The sequence below is a fragment of the Paroedura picta genome, chromosome 4 (genome assembly GCF_049243985.1).
Source record: "Paroedura picta isolate Pp20150507F chromosome 4, Ppicta_v3.0, whole genome shotgun sequence".
Taxonomy (NCBI): Eukaryota; Metazoa; Chordata; class Lepidosauria; order Squamata; family Gekkonidae; genus Paroedura; species Paroedura picta.
The window spans coordinates 133453186-133475683 of record NC_135372.1 but is presented as its reverse complement, the minus strand read 5'-3'; the positions used below and the strand labels follow the sequence as shown (position 1 = coordinate 133475683).

Below are 22498 nucleotides of genomic sequence, written 5' to 3'. Positions count from 1 at the left end.
AAAAAAGAACATAGAAACGTTAAGAAGAAGAGTCGGTTTTTATACCCTGCTTCTCACTGCCTAAAGGAGTCTCAAAGGGGCTTACAATTGTCTTCCCTTCCTCTCCCCACAACAAGCACCCTGTGAGGGAGGTGGGGCTAAGAGAACTCCTCAGTCAGAACAGCACTATTGAGGCATCATGCGCAGGCTGCTGGGACACCTGTGCCACAAACAGAAGGGATGGGGGCGGAAGGCACACAATATTTGATGCTCCACTCCTCCAACATGCAGCCAGTTGGGTGACCCTGGATTAGTCACAGTCCTGATTGGTGTTGTTTTGACCGAGCAGTCCTGTCAGCAGCTCTCTCAGGCTCACCTACCCCACCTACCCCACAGGGTGTCAGTTGTGGGGAGAGGAAGGGAAGGTGATTGCAAGCTGCTTTAAGACTCTCTTGGGCAGTGAAAAGTGGAGTATAAAAGCCAAGTCTTCGTCAGGTCATAGTTGGGAAATATGCGTCTATTTATACCTCACCCTTCTCCCCAGTGGGGCCCCAAAACAGCTCGCATCATTCTCATCTTCCCTCTTTTATCCTCACAAAAGCCCTTCGAGGTATGTTAGGCCACGAGAGCATAACTGGTCCAAGTTTGTTCAGCAAGCTGTCATAGCTTGAGTGGGTCTCCTGGATAATCTGTTCCACTTAATATTTCTGGTAAGGGCTAGGAGGAGGAGTTGGTCTCATGGCTTAAATGCCAATCAGCGCTTAACACCCACTCAGGGCGGCTGTCCTGCTCCTGAGTGTCTCCTCCTACAACCGGCTTGCCTGTCTGTCCAGCGGCCAGCCACTCGCCTTCTGTCCTCCACCCCTGACCATCCTCTCCTCCTTCCACTTCCCTCTGAGGCTCGGAGGCTGCAGATCCCTGCCATGTGAGAGCTGCCCCTGCCGGGGAGTTCCCTAACAGCTGCCTGCAGCCTTTCCAGGTCCTGGGGGGGGGAGGGGGAGGCCATCCCCAGAGTTCTTCCACTCCACCCCCTAATCTAGCGCCCGTTGTATTCCTGAATGCAACGGGCTTGGCCCCTAGTATAGTAATACGAATATTTAATTTGTATACTGCCCCTCCCCATATGGGCTCAGAAAGGTTCACAACAATGAATCCTAGTATGACACACAAAACGCCACACCGCATTGAGCACCTGTGCACCAGGCTCCAACATGGCTAACATAACATGGCTAGGAATCTAACTTATATCTATAGGGTGCTCGTTGGGCCCCTAACATGGGTTTACTTCCAATCCAATTTTCATCTAGCAGGCTAACACAAACACAGTCCCCTGACAATTCAGGCAAGCACGAGTGCGTCTCCAAAAAGAGAACGCAGCATCAAGAAAACCATTACCTTAAATTGTTTGTTCTCCTCCCGTAACCTCTGAACTTCTAATTGCAGCCTCTTACATTCTTCCATTACTTTCTTAACTTCGGTGTCATCCAAAGAAGAACTTAACGATTTAGACATGACAGAAGATTCTGACTTTGTTGAAGCTGTGGATATAATTTTATTTATTTCTACATCATGCTGTGGAGACAAAAGGAAAAAAAGGGAAGAGGGTGAGACGAGATTTATTTAAGAATGCTGTTTAATTTGACGGTCAGGAATCCTTCCTCTACTGCATGCTTTCTCAAGCAGGGTTTCGTGAAACCCTGGGGTTTCTTGATAGCCCTGGAAAGGTTTCCTGAATGGTTGGGCGTTAATCGATTTTTAATAGATTTTAAAAATTTGTTAAACACTTATCAGGGGGTATGGCCATATATGGTCATGTCGACCCACCCACCCTCCCAAAATGGCCAATGATGGGCCATATTCCCGACCATATTCTGCACAATCGTGCCACTTCTGGGGTTTCTTGAAGCCTGAGGAATATTTCTGGGGTTTCTCGACGGTAAAAAAGTTGAGAAAGGCTGTCCTATTGGATTAAAAAAATCCTCAAAGAACCCTTCAAAAGGTCCTAATGTTAAAAAAAGGTCCCATCATACATAGCTCTCAGAGTGCAAACACAGTTTCAACGACAGTCACCCGCAGCTCAAGACACGGTGAAGAAACAGCTGTTAATTCACTTGCAAACCAAGCCAAATGAGAAGAAGTACTCGAAGGGCTCCAATGGGATCAAATTAATTGAAAAGAAATTTCAGCTAAACATCCGTATGAAGTTCCTGACAGTTAGAATGGTTCCTCGGTGGAACGGGCTTCCTCGGGGGGTGATGGGTTCTTCTTCCTTGGAAGTTTTTAAGCAGCGGCTAGACAGCCACCTCACAGAAATGCTGATTCTGTATATTTAGGCAGATTGTAAGTGGCTGCGCAGAAGGGATTGTGTCCATGCTTGGCTCTTGTAGCCCTTTCTTGCATGTCCAGGGAAATGCTGATCATTACTTTGGGGTTGGGAGGTGAATATCCTCTAGGCCAGACTGGCCGGGGATTCTGGGTTTTTTGGAAGAATAAAAAGAAGAGTTGGCTTTCTGTGGGGGCATCATCTGGGCATGGAATTGGGAGTCACTGTGAGTGGGCAGGTAGTTGTGAATTTCCTGCATTCTGCAGGGAGTTGAACTAGATGAGCCTGGAGTTCCCTTCCAACTCTACGATTCTATGACTCTTCCATAAGAAAAAAGAATTCAGACCTATTTAAAATCCAAATGGTTCTACCTCCACTGCAGTTGCCAGGCAGGAGAGAGCTGACCATGCAGTCTCTCGTGAGCTCTTCGGCATGGAGAGGGAGCTGGTCCTCAGTGGGCAAGATGCTCAAGGGTAAGGGCGAGTCCTCTCCAAACACCCTACGATCACTCCAACACGGCCTAAAGACTTGGCTGAAACTTGGCTCGCTGTCTTGTGATTGTATCCTGGAACCTTTTCTCCTGAGCCAATGTCATCAACCGTTCTTTTGTCTTACAAGTACAGGAAGAAACAAACACCAAGGGAGGAGCCGTTCTCCAAGGCGATTTTAAGGCAAGCTTGTGCGTGCTTTAATCACCCCAGGCCTGAGTGGGAGATACTGGGGCACAGAATTCCTGCTGCGTAAAAAAAAATCTCTGGAGGTGTCCCCTACACACCCTTCCTTTGGCTCTTCTGGAACGCTCTATTTCTGTCTGTCATCAAAACTGAGTCACAGCAAGGAATAACAACAAAGGAAGCAAGAGCTTGCTACAGCCCACGGGAACTTCAGGAAACAGCTTTAGCAGAGGTTTGGCTAGAGCAGGGGTGGCCGAACTGCAGCTCTCCAGATGTTCACGGACTACAATTACCATGAGCCCCTGCCAACCTTGGAATCTGGAGAGCCAGTTTCGCCACCCCAGGTCTAGAGGGAATGTCTCTGGGGGAGGGAATGTTGACACCCTCCCAATAGAGCAATTCCTTCTTTGCTAAAGGCATTTAAAGACCTGCCCTCTTCAGAGAGTCTTTGACTAATGAATCACATGGCAACACGGGGATTGGTCCTCTTGTTAGACTGATTTTTATTGTTTTTCTGATATTTTGCATTAAGATAAATTAATGCTATAAGGAGCTCTGTTTTAGTGAGAAAACAATCACATAGTACCTGCTTAGGTAACTTTCAAACACCAATCCCAGTTTTATTTATTGCATTTTTCAATTTCTGTAACCTGTCTTGGGTGTTTGCAAAGAAAGCAGAGTATAAACGAAGTAATTAAAGCAATTAAATAAAAATAAAGCAAGGAAAATTGATCATGTATCCAATTAACACCTAAGGTTTTGATGACCTGCGAAGCTATGAAGACAGAATGCAAGGCCAGACTTCCATCATTTTGAAACTATGCTGAAGTAGTACTCTTCCAAAAATAAAATGCCATTCATGGGCAAAAGCAGCACCAGCTACCAAATATCTTTGCTACTACCCAAATTATTTCTGCATTTTTAGTCCTTAAGAGACTAAACAAAAGTCGACCTTGCTGGATCTGACTGGTGGTCTAGTCTAGTCCAGGATCATATTTCACATAACATCCAACCAGAAACTGTGGAAGGCCAAACAAACAGGACATAGAGACTGAAGCCTTGTCCTGATGTTGCCTCACAGCACTGATGGAGGTAAGAATATAAGAAGAGCCCTGTTGGATCAGACCAGTGGTCTATCTAGTTCTGCACCCTGTCTTGCACAGTGGCCAACCAGTTCCTCCAGAGGGCCAACAACAGGGCAGAGAGGCTGAGGCCTTCCTAGGAACATCAGAAGAGCCCTGCTGGATCAGACTAGTGGCCCATCTAGTCCAGTATCCTGTCTCATGAAATGGCCAACCAGTTCCTCCAGAGGGCCAACAACAGGGCATAAAGGCTGAGGGATCCATAAGAACATCAGAAGAGCCCTGCTGGGTCAGATCAGTGATCCATCTCAGCATCCAGTATCACACAATGGCCAACTAGTTCCTCTGGAAGGACCAACAACATGGCACAGAGGTCGAGACTTTCCTCTGATGTGGCCTTCTGGCTCTGGAATTCAAAGGTTTAGTGCCCCCGAATGTGGAGGTTCCCCTCAGTCATTGTAGCTGTTAGCCACTTGATAGACCTCTCCTCCACGGATCTATCTAACCCCCCTTTTCAAGTTATTTTATGCTTGTGTTCATCATTACTTCCACAGGCACTGAATTACTAATTAAGTAGTATTTCCTTTTATCTGTCCTTAGGGTATTTTCTAACCATTTCATTGGGTGCTTCTAAGTTCTAATATTAATGGAGAGGGAGAGAAAGCACCATCCACCCCTGCACAATTTTATCAGTCTCTTATTCCTAAACAACTTTCAGACACCAACCTTTCTTCAAGAGAAGAAATACCCTCTTAACCCTTAAAAAAATAAAACACCCTCTAACAAACGCCAGGGACAGCAAATTGCTATTAATGGTTTTGATTTAAGTTTGGGCCATGGAAATTTCAGCTAACCAAGTGTCGGGTTTTCAGAGATCTCCTCCGTGAACAACCTGTGTTGTGCTACGAAATACAATTCAATTAAAACTCACAGGTTTATCATTTTCCGCCGGCAGCTCAAAAACACATCTAAGCTTTGAATCCATGAGTTCTTCTGGCTTTGCTTCTTTCCACTAAAAGACAAAAAAATTAAAAGGTGAGAATTCACTATGAAGAAGGCTATGCAAGAACAAGGGAGAGATGAGGCCAGGAGTCCGCCGAACCCTGGGGTAACTTTTCTACTTCCTGGATCCTGAAGTTTAGAAGAAGAGCTGTTTTTTTTGCACCCCACTTTTTACAACCTGAAGGAATCTCAAAGCGCCTTACAATTGCCTCCCTTAAGTCTCCCCCCCCCCAATATCCTGTGAGTCAGGAGGAGCTGAGAGAGCTCTGAGAGAACCATGACTGGCCCAAGTTCATCCTGCTGCCTGCATGTGGAAGAGGAGTGGGGAATCAAACCTGGTTTCTCCAGATTAGAGGCCCCCGCTCCTAACCACTAAATCAAGCTAGCTTTAAAAAAAAAAAAGGGGGGGGGCAAACTGAATAATGGTGTACAATTCTGAAGGACCTCTGACACCATTCAGGAAGTCGTAAGAACAGAGTTCTTAGCAGACTATTAACATTCTTAGGGTGCAGGCACACAGTGGCCCCCGCAGGACACAATAGGACAGACGAGCTGTCCTGACTGGTTCTGTTTACGTAACATTTTAATTCCCATAAGGTGGAGTCTGCAGAAAGGGGGAGAAAAATGCAGCACAACTGCTATAAACCAGGCCAACTTGTTCCACCCATCATAACCAGCTGTGGGCCATGATGTGCAACAGTTCTTCTGGCTCCGTAAACGGAAAAGCCGATTGCTTTGGCAGAGGAGGAAACAGTTTACAAACAAGAGCCAGTGGCATGATTGTCATCCCCCTGGGGGACTTCCCCAGATCAAAAGTCTACAAGTTCAGCTTGGCAATTTCAAGCACTAATTGCTGGGGGGGAAGGCGTCTTTGGAATGCCAGCAGCTGTCTGTTGCAAGCCATGGAGACCAGAATCCTTTGCAAAAAAATGCAGATTGCTTTCTTGCAAGCCACAGCCAACGCTCCTCACCAAGGCTGGACGTCACAACAAATAAAGAGGGGGAAAAATGCCGCTTTTGATACTAAGGTTTCCATAGGGCAAGACAGTGTCAGGCGGCCCACATGCTGTTATACAACCGATTCACATGATTTGGGCTCTGAAACAGCCATTGACCTTGGAGCCGGACTAAAACTAATCTGAGTTCCTGCAGGAATGACAGCCAGCCCCAGGAAAGGGAAGCGAAAATCCACCGGTGTGTCTACAGCCAAACAAACAGCTGAATAGTCTCATGAGCCTTTCCCGAGGAGGGGAAATGCATTCACACATGACGCTGAAGGAGGACTGAGGAGGTGGGATAACACTGGGTGAAGAAGGGGAAAGAAGCCTTGTAACCCAGGGGTAGTCAACCTGTGGTCCTCCAGATGCCCATGGACTACAATTCCCATGAGCCCCCTGCCAGCATTCGCTGGCAGGGGGCTCATGGGAATTGTAGTCCATGGGCATCTGGAGGACCACAGGTTGACTACCCGTTGTAACCTGACCTTTCTTAAACCCTCTGATTGGCGGGTATTTTTTGGTTTCAGTATTTTGCAACAGAAGGCCCCGTGGAAGTTTATTTTACTTATTTATATACATTTATTTTTGTATATTTATAGCCTGCCCCTATCGGCCTTGCCGTCGCAGGGCGGCTTACAACACGTAACAATTACAATTCATTCAGAGTTAAAACAATTTAAACAGTTTAACAGACCAATAAATTGTCGATACACTCTTTAGCTTTTCTCTTTTGGGGGTCACCAATGAGAGCTGTCAGGGGAGGCCTGTTATGTTGATAGATTCGTTTCTCTGGACCGGCCTCAACCACAGGCCTGATGGAAGAGCTCTGTCTGGCAGACCTTATGGAACCGTGCTAGTTCCGTTACGGCCCTGATGGTCCCTGGGAGCTCATTCCACCAGGCAAGGGCCAGGGCTGAAAAGGATCTGGCCATGGTCGAGGACAGTCCGACTTCTTAACGTACTTATTGCAGAAAGAGCTTTAACAAGTTGGGAGGACGGATCATCAGGCAGCCAAGCGGGCTCTGACTCCCAGAAACCTCAGTGAGCAAGGGACCACAAGACGGTTGTTATTAAAGCCCTGCCTGGGAATTGAGAGCCCAGGGAAGAGGACTTCCTGACTGCCTCATCAAGCAAAGCAGCATGTTTGGCAGGTATGTGAGACAGGGCCTTTTCAGGGGAAGCCCCACAAGGATTATACTGCCAACTTTGTGATAATGCTTTTCTGTAAATTGGGTAATTGGGATTTTATTGTTTTTAGAGTTTTATATTGTGAACCGCCGCGAGACCTATCGGGGAGTGGCGGTATACAAGTCCAAAAATGAACAAACAAACAAATGCATGCATGCATGTGTGTGTGCGTGCACGCATGCAGCAACCTCTTCATGCCAAGGCATCATTAGAGATCTTGGATACTTTAGGTTGATCCTGCATTGAGCAGGGGGTTGGATTAGATGGCTTGTAGGGCCTCTTCCAACTCTATGATCCTGTGACTCATAGAATCATAGAGTTGGAAGGGGCCATACAGGCCATCTAGTCCAACCCCCTGCTCAACGCAGGATCAGCCCTAAGCATCCTAAAGCATCCAAGAAAAGTGTGTATCCAAGCTTTGCTTGAAGACTGCCAGTGAGGGCAGACTCCTATGAACTCTCTCGAAAAATATCTTTAGACAAATATGTACGTCTCTCTCTAAAGCGTTGTCTGAGCTGTAAGAAAAATTATAAGAATTCCCTTCTGCCATTGCGTGGCTCATAAAAGTCTGCGGGGTAAGGGAACTCGTGAAACGGGATTTATAGCTAGCATCTCATTGCCACGGCCATCCACTATCAACTTTCCAATGCTGGAGATTGCCCCAGGGGGGCTGGTTAATTTGTACCATAGTGAAAACCTTTTATGCGAGTTTGCATAATTTGTAACTTTGTATAAATTGAGGTTAAAGCCTATTTATTTTAATTTTATTTTTTATATTTATATACCGCCAATATGCAAATTTCATGCGTTCTGTGTTGTGATTATAAACAACAAAGCACATATGTAATAAATTTAAATTAAAAAATTATTTTTAGTACACTGGGCTTATTGTACCATTTTTTTGTTATTTCTTCAGTCTTTAGGAGGCAGCTGAAGATGTTTTTGTTTAGGGCTGCATTTTATAAAAACAGCTTTGTGTATTTTTGGTACTCTGTGTATTTTACTTATATTGTAACCTGCCTTGAGGTATGTAAGAAAGAAAGGAGGCAACTAATTGTTAAAAGAAAAAAAAATGAGGGGAGGAGGGGGCTGCAGTACACAGTTATTTACTTATTCAGTTTATTTATATACCAACCTCCCTGATGGCTCAGGGCGGTTAACATAAAACAGAAATACAGATAACTTAGTTTAACAATAATAAAGTAATAACAACAAGCAACACAGAACGGTAGAAAAATATGGAGAACATTAAATTAATGCAAACTGATAGCCCAGTGGGTTAGGCGGAATTGTAGTGGGTGCCATAGGAAGGGGGCTCAGGGGGAGGGCCCGTGGGAAGTGGTGGTTCAGGTTGACCTCAACCAAATGCCTGGTGGAGGAGCTCCCTTTTGCAGGCCCTGCAGAACTAGTCAGGTCCCACCAGGGCCCTGGTCTCCTCTGGGAGCTCATTCCACCAGGTGGGGGCCGGAATGGAGAAAGCTGTGGCCGTGGTTGAGGTCAAGCGAGCTTCTCTGGAAGACATCCACGGTCTCCGCTTCTTTATTTAATTTATTTTTATTTTACTACATTTCTATACCACCCTTCCTTGTGGCTCAGGGTTTACAGTTCATCACCCACCGTGACACAGGTACAAAGCAAAGAAAACATTAACATTTATAATGTTTACTTGTTTCACCAAACAGCTAGACAAGCCGTTTCAACAGGAAGAGATTCCTGTGAATCTTGAGGAGTTTGCAAAACCAGCAGAACTCATATTAATTCTTATTATCTGGGAACAGCACCCACCCCAGTATTCTCCAAATATTTCTGCAAGGGGCATTAACAACCTCTCTTTCCTTAATAAGGTATATGAATTCAGGACTATTCTTGCAGAGGTGCACAGCTCCACCAACCCCCCCCCCCCCCATACTTACTACTGCTTCCATGTCTGAAGTATCAGTTGGGGCAAACATCGACTGAACCATGAACTTGTGTTTACTTTTCTCATTAGGGTCATAGTCAAAGGGCTGTAGCATCACTGAAAAGAGAAAACATTGTTGCTTTACAATCCCAGCATTTCCTCCGTCTAAACATGCTTAATAGTTGGACACTCCCAAGACACACACACACACACACAATTGTTCTCCCCTCCTCCACTTCATCCTTTCAACAACAGCCCTGTAAGGTAGCATAGGGGAGAAGGAAAGCAAGTAAGATGCAATCTGCCCTGAGTCTGTAGAGTAGGCTTTCTCAACCAGGGTTTTGTGAAACCTTGGGGTTTCTGGATGGCCCTGGGTTTCCTAAATTAATTACTTTTGTATATATTTTGAAAATTTGTTAAACATTTATTGGGTGATATGACCCCCCCCCCCCATGGCCAGTGATGGGCTTGGAGGGGGTGGAAAGGGGAGGGGCCTCAGGTGGGGATGTCCACAGCGATGCCTCCCAACCATATTCTGCATGATCTTGCCACTTCTGGGATTTCTTAAAGCTTGAAGGATGTTTCAGGGCTTTCTAAGTGATTAAAATCTGTACCTGTTATCTGTACCTGTTTCCTGTTCCCTGTTCCCTGTAAACCGCCCTGAGCCTTCCGGGGAGGGCGGTATATAAATATATAAATAAAATAAACAAAATAAAATAAAAAATAATTGAGAACGGGTGCTGTAGAGAAAGGGTGACTAACAAATATAATGAATAAAAACAAACAAACAAATAAAGGCAGGCCCAAGATCCCCTAACAAGCTTCAACATCAGAGTTGAGATTAGAACCTGGGTCTCTCCGACACTAGTCTGATACTATACAATCCTGGCTTTATGTTAACTATAAAGAGTTAACCTCAACAATTGTGAGGGGCTTGTGTACTGTAATTCTATTGACTGCTAAATGAGAGAAGGGAATGCATTTCAAAATACTCAGTGCAGATATGTTAGGCATGCATTCAGCTTGCCCCAAAGAAGAGACAAGCACATGCTCCGAAATTAGCCACTAAGTGGATCAAGGTGTGCATCGCTCTCTGGACATTCAAGCTCTAAGGATTCTCCGCCAACAAGAGTGGCCTGAAGGACAGTGCTCTGGAATCATTCCAACAAGGATCATTCTGCCAGGATAAATCTGGTTGAATGCTGCACAACAGGCAAGTCCATATTACAAACCGGCAGGGACGTCCGTCACCAGATGCAACTGGGCAGAAACCAGACAAAACAAGTCCTCCTTCACAAAGTGCAGAGCTAAACTGCAGGACTCATGGACACAGGATGCATTGATGGCTGCCATTTGTTCCAAGGAGAAGAAGAGTTGGTTCTCATATGCCGCTTTTATCTATCCGAAGGAGTCTCAAAGCGGCTTACAGTCGCCTTCCCTTTTCTCTCCCCACAACAGACACCCTGTGAGGGAGGTGAGGCTGAGAGAGCCCTGATATTACTGAAGAAGAAGAGTTGGTTCTTATATGCTGCTTTTCTCTACCTGAAGGAGTCTCAAAGCGGCTTACATTCACCTTCCATTTCCTCTCCCCACAACAGACACCCTGTGAGGGAGGTGAGGCTGAGAGAGCCCTGAGATTACTGAAGAAGATGAAGAGTTGGTTCTTATATGCTGCTTTTCTCTACCCGAAGGAGTCTCAAAGTGACTTACAGTCACCTTCCCTTTCCTCTCCCCCCAACAGACACCCTGTGAGATGGATGAGGCTGAGAGAGCCCTGATATCACTGCCCGGTCAGAGCAGTTTTATCAGTGCCGTGGCGAGCCCAAGGTCACCCAGCTGGTTGCATGTGGGGGAGCGGGGAATCAAACCTAGCTTGCCACATTAAAAATCCACACTCCTAACCACTACACCAAGCCGGTTCTCTCTTCCAAGAAAAGTGGACAAATTCATGGAGAAGGGAGCTATCAATGGCTACTCGCCATGACAGCTTCATATATTTAAAAATATATATATACTTAGATTTATATCTGCCCTTCCTTGATGATGGCTCGGGGCGGTTTACAGCATAATAAATACATTAAAGCACTGATTATAACCAAAAAAGCAATGAAAATTCAAAATATCCAACAGTTGCAAAAAAGCCTAAGGATTTCAGTTCTCAGCATAATCAGCTAGCCAATATGGTAGTCTTCAGATTTTATTTATTCCAGGGGGGCTGATCCAGAGTCTTGTGGGAGGAGGCCAACAGATGTTCTACTGTAACATCTACTGACTTAGGTACCTAAGGCAGTATACCTTTTTATATCAATTGCTGGGGAGCTCAGGTGAGAGGGTGTTGCTCCAGCCCTTCTGTTTGCGGGGGGCTTCCTAGATGCAGCTGGCTGGCTGCTATGTGAGCAGAATGCTGGCCTGGAGGGGCCTTGGGTCACATCTTGCTCTTGTACTACACGGCACGGAAGGGGTCCAGTGATGGCCCGTAATCAGAACTGTTAACAAACCTATACATTTGACGGATGGCGTTGATGGTTCTAAAAGAAGCTCTGGGGGCAAGACAAAGGTGGGCTTGCTCTGGAAACCTTAAGGCAGATAAAGCTGAATCATAGAATCATAGAGTTGGAAGGGGCCATACAGGCCATCTAGTCTAACCCCCTGCTCAACGCAGGATCAGCCCTAAGCATCCTAAAGCATCCTGAAGGCTCATTCCACAGGCAAACTGGAACACCTTACAGAAACTTTTACTCTGCCCTTTTTTTCTGCAGCGATCTCTGGGTGCAGAAAATATCTGAGATCATCACACTGGCGTGTCACAGTTGAAACAGCAGGTCCTGGAATCCGCAGGGTCTCGGAACGGACCCCTAATGGATGACACGCTTCCCTGACAGACAGTGTTAATCCTCCCCTGCAACATGGAAGTGCATTAGAGCAGGGGTAGTCAACCTGTGGTCCTCCAGATGTCCATGGACTACAATTCCCATGAGCCCCTGCCAGCATTTGCTGGCAGGAGCTCATGGGAATTGTAGTCCATGAACCTCTGGAGGACCACAGGTTGACTACCCCTGCTTTAGAGAGCTTAAGGAGGGGGGATTTGTTCGGACTGCTATGCAAGCTCTCAGGTGTGTTTATCTCCTTGCCTGCAGGTGAGTGGTCAGGTGCAGCCAAAGTCTAAAAACCATTGCTTGCTATCTGGGGGTTTCTGACAGCCATCCTAGCAAAGCATAACCTGACCAGGATTGCTCTGGGCTTGATTAATTTGACTGTTTAATTTGGCCTGGAAATCCTAGTGAGCTGCTTTAAGAGGAACACAGCATGTCAGTGCATCAATAGAGTAAGTCTTCCGTTCTCAAGTGGCCATAGGCCTCCATGAGGTATATGTAGACCCTGGAACGTGTTCAGAAAGCCTAGTTTTTAAAATTTTTTGCCACCGGGGCTTTTTTAAACTGCATGCAGATAGGTGACAGCAACGGTTCTGCATCAGGAACTCAAGGGTCATGTCTGCTTTGCAACTTACTTGAGGCACGCATGCTGTGAAAGTCAGTGCAGGCCCAAAGAGAAGTGTGGGATGCACAGCCTCTATGTGTACACAACTGTTGTGGGTTGAATGCTTTGAGAGCCAGTTTGGTGTAGTGGTTAGGAGTGCAGACTTCTAATCTGGCATGCCAGGTTCAATTCTGCGCTCCCCCACATGCAGCCAGCTGGGTGACCTTGTGCTTGTCAGAGCACTGAGAAAACTGTTCTGACCGGGCAGTGATATCAGCGCTCTCTCAGCCCCAAGCCCACTGCACTGATCTTCTAACACAAAACAGGCTAATGGTTGGGCTTGTCTGTGCCACCCCTTCTCCTGCCTGGTTCCAGTCTCTTCATGTGAACACTCATGATAGTGGATCATAGAATCAGTGTTGGAAGGGACCTCCTGGGTCATCTAGTCCAGCCTCCTGCACTGTGCAGGACACTCACAACCTTATCGCTCATCCACTGTAACCTGCCACCCCCTTGAACCTCCACAGAATCAGCCTCTTTGTCAGATGGCTATCCAGGCTCTGTTGAAAAATTTCCAAAGATGGAGAACCCACAACCTCCCGAGGAAGCCTGTTCCACTGAGAAACCGCTCTAACTATCAGGAACTTCTTCCAGGTGTTTAGAGGGAATTTCTTTTGCATTAATTTCATCCTATTGGTTCTTGCCCCTCTGGGGCAAGAGAGAACAACTCTGCTCCATCCTCTACATGGCAGCCTTTTAAATACTTGAAGATGGTTATCAAATCCATAAATACTTGGTTATCAGATGGTTTGAGACTGTGAAGTAGGTGGGGCCGAGAGAGCTGTGAGAGAACTGTGACTGGCCCAAAGTCACCCAGGCCAGCTTCAGGTCAAGGAGGAGTGGAGAATCAACCCCAGTTCTCCAGATCCAAAGGCCTTTGCTCTTAACTACTACACCAAGCTGGCTTTCAGTGCACATATTCCACAACGATTTCGGCCTACTCAGTGGTCGCGAGTTTAAAGGCAGCTACAACAGACCAAAAGAGCCTCTTGTGGCGCAGAGTGGTAAGGCAGCCGCCTGAAAGCTTTGCTCATGAGGCTGGGAGTTCGATCCCAGCAGCCGGCTCAAGGTTGACTCAGCCTTCCATCCTTCCGAGGTCGGTAAAATGAGTACCCAGCTTGCTGCTGGGGGGTAAACGGTCATGACTGGGGAAGGCACTGGCAAACCACCCCGTATTGACTCTGCCATGAAAACGCTAGAGGGCGTCACCCCAAGGGTCAGACATGACTCGGTGCTTGCACAGGGGATACCTTTACAACAGACCACTTGGTTGCTTTGCAGCCTGCACTACCGGTTCACACAATCCTTAATGCTGGGTAAAAAAGACGGCCCCTAGAAATTTCTCATGGCCAAATATCCAAAGTAGAAAGGGGAGGGGGGAGGAGGCAGGGACATGACTTGCCTACCAATTTAGCAGACGACATTTCTTATACAAGGGCTTAGGGGTTGTTATGTAAAAAGGAATGTGCCATAAAGCTGCTAGACAGCAAAGGGAAGTCACAGCCAAAACTCCAAGGAGAAAAAAGCTTAAGTCCGTGCCATTGTACGAAGGCGCCTGCACGGTCTAAGCTGTTGCCAAGAGCAACAGACTGCTTCCAAGCTCTGCAAAGGTAACCGTGAGACGGTCCGTTTTTACAGCTCAAAGCAGTTTTCAGGACATGGGGCATCTTACATGAGCCCTGCTATTTTTACCCAGAGCCTGTCGTTTGGAACGTCGCCATCAAACATTTGCCCTAACTATGCCGGCAAGATAAAACCTTTAGAATTGAAATGAACACTGGTGATGTTAAATCTTCATATTTAGGTGGGTTGACTGTGGCTCTTGATATATTTTTGTGTGTAATTTATTTAAGAGTAACAGGGTGTGCTTTGCTGGCGACAGATGAAAGCATTATTTTGTTACTTGACACAACGTTGTTGCTTTATTGCAGACTGCAATTGCAACCACTGAGGAAGTAACAGAAAGCGGGATTGAATACCCGGGACCGCGTTCTGGTTGCAAAATTATTTAAACAACCTAAGACTTCGTTTAATAAATCTCAAGAAGATACCACCTTTTGCCTATTGGTTTTGTTTGCTTGTGGCAAGATAAAACCAGCTTTCGAAATGCCCAGTGCTCAGCACCAAAGCAGGAGGGATTTCAATTCTGCCTGCCGCCTCCACCACTGGCATACTGGATTCCTTGACTCAGTAAACAGATGCTCTTCCAGAATTTCATGAATGTCACCCGGTTGCATCAAAAGCTGAGCGAGGCAATTTCGGCTCCGACTGAGCCCTTTCTCCTCTGTTGCGGTGTGCAGTGAGCCAAGTGATCAGGGAGCTGTTTCGCGGACTCATGAGGCTTACAGGTAAAAAGGGAATCCCGGATGCAAGGCAAAAAGGTGTAAAGGACACTGCAAGATGCTTTGTCAGCTGCTCCGAAGGCCCGAGCCAGACAGAAAAGGAAGGGATGGGAACTGCACTAATTCCCATCATACCAGAAAGCAGAGGTGCTGCATATATTAAGCTACTAAGCCGATACTGGGTTGGATCTACTGGACTGTTTCTACCATGGAAAGCACCAGTGAACTGGTATAACCTGGTGAGCTTTCTCCCCTCACTAGAGCCACACTGACCCTGGCTCTACTGCTGGACCCCCTGATGGCCCTCTTGGTTTCGGCCACTGTGTGACACCAGAGCGTTGGACTGGATGGGCTACAAGGCCTGATCCAACATGGCTTCTCTTATGTGGCCCTCACTCTGCATGCGGCAAACTGCTGCTGTCGCAGCAAGCCAGTGGCCTTCCTCTTGTGCGGAGAGGGAGAGCATCCATTGCAAGATAGCAACCACGTCATGCAGGGGAGCAGCTGATACCATGAACCAGATCTGCACGTCATCCCCTAACACCCTAACCGGAAACTGAACCGGCTGCCCAAGGGAGCAGCCATCACCATAGTGAGCCAGCCCAATATTCTTCATTTCTCCTCTCCAATGGGGTGGGGGCAAGTGCAGACTAGGGGGCAGGGCCCTTTCTGGAGCCAATTTCCCCCCCACACTCTTCCCCAGTTCAAATAACCCTTTAAGGGTTCTATAACCCTATAACGCCACCGGTGTAGAAGGGCTCAGACCCAAATTAACAAAACGGCTGGGACAAAACGCCTCTGCCCATCTCCGTGGAGAAACAGGGGGGGGGGCGTTTAAATGATATGCCTCTCTCTGAAATTGTTGCAGAACATGTGCAGTAGAGCAGAAGGAGGCCATAACTTAAGTGACTGGTTAAAGTTTTATAATGAGTAATACGCTCCCCCTCCCAACTGGGGCTCAAACCAACCCATTCACTCCGCGCATATGAGGTCAGCATCGATTTCATCAACCAGCCAATGGATGTTGGGCAAATCCAAAGGTTTTTTTTTTGTTTTTTTTTTAAAGTCCTCAGAGCTTCAAGCTCATGCTGCCAACTTAATTAACCAACACTGGGTAAATGGACCAGAGAAGAAACCTCATATCTTTTATGTATGGGTACTGCCGCCGGCCCACGCACACACTTACCAGATTACAGAAGGGAGAAAAGGAAATCTAGTCATCCTCGGTGGAAAAAGGTTTGCAAGGAAATGAGGGAAGAAGCCACCCTTTAGTTTGCAGCTCCTGTTTAATAGCTGGCTGACTTTTTCCTCCCTTTTCCTCCTGCCCTCCAGCTTTTAGCCCAGGGGTAGTGAAACTGCGGCCCTCCAGATGTCAGTGGACTACAATTCCCATGAGCCCCTGCCGGCAAATGCTGGCAGGGGCTCATGGGAATTGTAGTCCATTGACATCTGGAGGGCCGCAGTTTGACTACCCCTGTTTTAGCCTGAGGATCACGGCCTCAAGGTGGGAAGAAGAGTGGTTAAGAGACAGAATAAGCCCTGCTCTGTACCCAGAAGCCTCTCTTTCTCTTGTCGGTTTCTACTGTATGTTATCGTTTGTCTTATAAGCTGCTTTCAATGGCTGCTAGCCATGGTAACGGAGGGGAACCTCCATATTCAGGAGCACTAAACCTCTGAATCCCAGAGCCAGAAGGACACATCAGAGGAAGGCCTCGGCCTCTATGCCCTGTTGTTGGCCTTCCAGAGGAACTGGTTGGCCAGTGTGTGAGACGGGATGCTGGACTAGATGGTCCACGGGTCTGCTCCAGCAGAGCTCTTCTGATATTCTTATGCCACCCCCACCCCGCCCACTGCAGAGAAAATAAATAAAACAGAATCTTAGGAAATAAGAGGGTTATATGCGGCTTGCAAAAGACCCCCCTGGTGGTTAGGGCAGATTCCCATCTCTGACAAGACAACAGGCTGGACCTTCATCTTCTTGCTGACGGAAACTATATTGCCAGTGTGTGGGGAGTAATTTTAATCACTGTCCTTCCTTCCCTTCATAACGTCACTCTCTGAACTGTTTCTGGGGATCCCTGACCTTGGGGTCAGAATTGCAAAGGGTACTGTGGGCTGTAAGAGCCTCTTGTGGCGCAGAGTGGTAAGGCAGCCGTCTGAAAGCTTTGCCCATGAGGCTGGGAGTTCAATCCCAGCAGCCGGCTCAAGGTTGACTCAGCCTTCCATCCTTCCGAGGTCGGTAAAATGAGTACCCAGCTTGCTGCTGGGGGGGTAAACGGTAATGACTGGGGAAGGCACTGGCAAACCACCCCGTATTGAGTCTGCCATGAAAACGCTAGAGGGCGTCACCCCAAGGGTCAGACATGACTTGGTGCTTGCACAGGGGATACCTTTACCTTTACAGTGGGTTGCAGAGGGAGGAGGAGGAGCAAAAAGAGTTCTGCTCACAGCACTTTGAATCTGCACCGCTACTTCTGGCCCTCCTGTACCTGCTGAGGAGAATCTATTTTCAGTGACGGAGCATCTGCTGGGCTTGCAGAAGGCCCCAGGTTCAACGTCCTCCATCTCCTGGTAAAGCACCTGGCATTAGGGGATGTGAAAGACCCAGAGATCCTGGAGAGCTGCTGTCAAACTGAGTAGACCATACGGACCTTGATGGACCAAGGGTATGATTCAGTATAGGGCCGTTTCATGTATTCATTAGGAGTTCCAGAGTGCCTCTGCAAGGCAATTGCTCCAGTTGCAAAGGGAACGTAAAGCTTCGTCACTGAAACAGCTACTCTCTGCCTACTTACAACCAAACATGGCACTTTCCTTCTCCGGCCTATGAGAGGGGCAAAGCTAGATCTTTGGTAAATCCCTGGAGACGTGGGGATGGTGGGGTTTGAGGAAGGAGTTCAGCAGGGATCTGATGACACAGAATCTACCCTCTGTGCTGCCTCTCCCTCCAGGGGAGGTGATCCCTCTGTCACTGTAGCTCCAGGAGAACTCCATGCCCCACCTGGAAGCTGGCAACCCTACGTGAAGCTTCCCCAGGTACACCATCCTGAATTGTGCTGTGGAAGCGTAATAAAGAACCCCTCTACAACTATTCTCCGAAGGTCTTCCTTGGGTATCTGATTCCATGGATGAATTGCTCTCGATACTGTTAAGACATGGACCTAAATCCTCATGTTCCTTCATTCCACAGCTCACTGCTTCCTGTTCTGCCCAGGAGATCCTCTCTCCATGCATGCCTCTTAATTCTTGCAATCTCTCTTTCTTTAAGGGATGCATGATTAAAAGTGCTGCAGGCCAAAAAAGGCTTTCTTTCTTTGTCTTCTTCTTCTTCTTTTTTGTGCATTTGACAGATCATTCTAGTCATGTCAAGACTCTGCCCACCCCTGCCGCTGCATCAAGATAACTTAGCAGGAGCGCTGATTCAAGCAATTCCTGCCGCAAATCACAAGAGCAGGCACCCATCTGCTGACGGCGCTCTAAAGCTTCCGCCAGCAATTTCCTAAGGAGCGGATGCACATGCATGCGACAGACTCCTGAACCACAGGGATAGGAAAACACTTGGGCCTCTTGCATTTCAGTAGAGAGAGTTTTGCTGGAGGAAGAAGAAAAAAGGGAGAGGGGGGGACGAGGGCTCTGCTTCCCGCCACATCATCGGAGGGTATTGCATCACTTCTGCCGTTCCTGGCTGTGACAAGAGCTGTAGTCTCGATCTCACAGGGGATAAGCAGAAACCAGGTCTCCCCCATGAGCTCGCCGGGCCCATAAGGAAACACCACAGCGGTTATTTTTCCTTGGGAAAAGGCAAGTCTTTACAAAACTGGCCAGGCATCTTGCCATTTTACCAGAGGCAAATTTAAAAGCTGTAGCTGACCATCCCTGTGTTAAAACAGATTCCAGTTTCAACAATTTCTCTTCCCTAGTACAGTGGTCCCCAACCTGCGGGCCGCGAAGGCCCTGGCGCCGGGCTGCGGCTCCCTCTCCCCGCCCCCCCCGCAGTAAAAAACTTTCCAGGCCGCAAGCTTGCGGCCCGGGAAGCTTCTTACTGCAGGAGGGCGGAGAGAGGGAATCAGGGCCGGGCCCGTGTGGGCGCGGCCCAATGCGTGGGCATGGCCCACGCGGGCGCGGTCCCCGTGGGCGCAGCCCGATGCCCTGCCGGTCCCCAGCCTCAAAAAGGTTGGGGACCACTGCCCTAGTAGATGGTTTGAAGGGGGGGTGGGAGAATCCTGGGAAAAATATAAGAAGCTCAGGGGGGAGGGGAGAAACTTCCTATGAAATATTTTCCCTTTTGGAATGGGTGAGCTGTTTTCCAAATCAGCCGTTAGACCCGCCTTTTTCAACCTTTTGACCATGGAGGAGCCCCCGAAAAAATTTTTCAGGCTTTGAGGACCCCCAGAAGTGGTCAGCTGGCCACGCCTCCCTGCCGCACCCTCTATTAGTTTCATGACACGGGAAGTGACATCACCACTTGCGTTAACCGACATGATCGAGGAGCACTGAGGGAGGGGGAGGCGGGCCCAGTTTAAGATGAGAGTAGGCATGAAGGCTCCGCCCCCTTCCAGGCACAGAAACCACGAGAGCCCTCAGCCACACTCAGGAGGGGGGAGGAAGAGCAATGGAAGCAACAGGTCCCCTAGCTTGTGGCCAGGAGGGGAAATGCCGCAGACCCCCTCCAGAGCTTCCACGGGCCCGCGGGGGTCCACAGACCCCTGGTTGGGAATCCCTGCTTTAGACACTCAAAATGTGAAGCAAGAAGTTTCTTTGTAAGAATCCACAGCATTAGGTAGTAGTAGGTCTACTGCATAAATACACGCCATATTTTCAAGGGTATTCTGATTGCTAAAATGTGAATGATTTTGGCAACAATTTGCTATAAGGAATCTGATAATATATTACAAGGAGTTTATGTTTAGAAGTCTAACTTGGTATCCAAATATGACCTGGTTAGCCCAATACTGTCAGGTCTTGGATGCTAAGCAGAGTCAAACCCTAGCTAATATTTGGATGGGAGACCACAGAGTAAGTCCAGGGTCTCGAAGCAGAATATGGCAACCCACCTCCAAAGGTCTCTTGCCTTGAAACACTATGGGGTTGCCAAAAGTCAGAAGAATCAAAAAGTTTAGGGGTTGGACTTGAAATCTAAATATGCCAGTGGTCTTGCTGCAACTGCTAACGCAGTTCACTAAAATAATTGTTAGATTTCAACTTTCTCCCCCACCGTCTCTTATACAGCAAAGTTTAAGGATATCAATGACTCCCGACATTCCAGAAATTTAAACTCAACCTGCTTTCCATCTCAGAGATATGAGAAGGAAAACTAAATGCCCACAGAGAACTTCAGGTTTCAGGGTTAAAGCACAATGGTATAGAATCATAGAGTTGGAAGGGGCCATACAGGCCATCTAGTCCAACCCCCTGCTCAACGCAGGATCAGCCCAAAGCATCCTAAAGCATCCTATAACTGCTCGCACACCCACAATCACCTTCAGGACCTCGGAATCTCCCCAGCCAGATGTGCAGTTAACATCACTGTCAGTGTAAGGGTTAACTTTGGTAGATCCTAATTGGGGTCCTCACTTAGCCCAGTAACTGAAGTCACCCTGATGATTCCCAGTTAATTTTAGGCAGATCCGTGCTAGGTCTTGTAAAGGCCCAGGGAACAGCCACTGTACATTAGAATGAGTCGACCTTTATGTACATCCATTGCTGTCCCGTTAACCAATCCCTCTTCCTAGAGAGGGTATCAGTATCTTCCGCATATTGAGCCTTGGTCTCTAAAAGATAGCACGGTTGGCAATTCTATTTCTATCCCAATGACATGCAACTTAATTAACAAAAAGCAACGTTCCATTTTTTTCTGCACAAGAATCCCATCCTCTTGAAGAAGAAGAGCTGGTTCTTATATGCTGTTTTTTTCTACCCAAAGGAGTCTCAAAGCAGCTTACAGTCGCCTTCCCCTTCTTCTCCCCACAACAGACACCCTGTGAGGTGGGTGAGGCTGAAAGAGCCCTGAGATTACTGGCTCAGTCAGAGCAGTTTTATCAGTGCTGTGGGGAGCCCAAGGTCACCCAGCTGGCTGCATGTGGGGGAGTACAGAGTTGGAAGGGGCCATACAGGCCATCTAGTCCAACCCCCTGCTCAACGCAGGATCAGCCCTAATCGAATCCAGCTCAGCAGATTAGAAGTCCACACTCCTGTAGTCCTAACCACTACACCAAGCTGGCTCTCCAGAAGAAAAAGCAACTTCTTAAAGCATGTAAAGCACCATCACCACCACTACCGCTGGCTTTGGATGGTTTTAAAGCAAGTGAAAGAATGGCTGGGACGGTCACTAGAAGAGGCTTTATTTCAATGTTTCATCCTTCCAAGCTTATTCGTGCTTTCTGGATTCTAAAATCTATTCACTAAGCTACGCTTTTCAGAAAGTTATGCAAGAAATTAAGACCACATGCTCAGGAAGTGATTGAAAATATGCGGCCGATATAATATGGAAGCCATCAGGCAGACTTCAACTGGTGGAGCATCAACAGACGGAAAACAGCTGTGCCAGATTCTGTTTTCTCTTTGCTGGATTTAAAGGGCATTGATTGGCATCCCAATCCTTTGATTTTAGCTTTTCACTACAGAGGCAGTGAGTGGGCCATTAAGCATCTACATCAATTCCAAGGGGGCAAAGCATAAAAATCAAGCTTTGCCTGACACCGACTGAGCAGTTACGTGATCCCTCCCCCTTGCAGTGGAATTTTAAGCATTCAGAATTTTAAGCATTCCGTCTCTTTGGCTTCTTCACGTGCCACTGAAGGACCACTTAGAGCAGTTCTCAATCAGGGGTTTGTGAAACCCTGGGGTTTCTTGGGTCCCCCTGGTAGGGTTTCCTAAATGGGTGAGAATTAATTATTCTTTAATATATAATTTTTAAATTTGTTAAGCATTTATCAGATGATATGACCGTAGATGGTCATGCTGACCTTCCCCTCCTCCATAAAAATGACCAATGATGGGGCTGGAGGGAGTGGGAAAGGGCCAGCTGGAAGTGTACACAGCTGTGTTTCCCAACCATATCCGGCACGATTGTGCCACTTCTAGGGTTTCTCAAAGCCTGAAGAATGTTTCAGGGGCTTCTCAATGATAAAAAAAGTTGAGGAAAGCTGACCTGGAGACATGAATACCAAGCTACAATGCTAACCATCTACCCAACCAAGCAAATGCGGCAGAGCAAGCAAATGTTTCACATCCAAGCTGTGCTCAAGACAACCAGATATGGCACCCTCTTGATATGCCCTGACTTGGATAGCCCAAGCAGCACCAGTGTTTGTAAGAAGACTTCCAAAGAACATTAGAAGAAGAAGAGCTGGTTTTTATCCCCCAGTGTTCACGAAGGAGCCTCAAAGCAGCTTACCTTCCCTTCCTCTCCCTGCAACACTCACCTCTGAAAGAACAGCTCAAACAGGACTCTGACTAGCCCAAGGTCAGCAG

General features: G+C 47.4%; 1 protein-coding gene across 1 annotated transcript in view; it reads right to left on the bottom strand.

Annotated features, from left to right (window-relative positions):
• VAPB (VAMP associated protein B and C) overlaps nt 1-22498 on the bottom strand; it is a 60697-nt gene that overhangs the window by 2695 nt on the left and 35504 nt on the right. Inside the window, exons 3-5 of the mRNA XM_077335714.1 lie at nt 9160-9263; nt 4990-5070; nt 1375-1551 (exon numbers count right to left, since the gene is read on the bottom strand). Of these exons, the coding sequence (XP_077191829.1) occupies nt 1375-1551; nt 4990-5070; nt 9160-9263 (362 nt within the window). The remainder of the gene's footprint in view (nt 1-1374; nt 1552-4989; nt 5071-9159; nt 9264-22498) is intronic.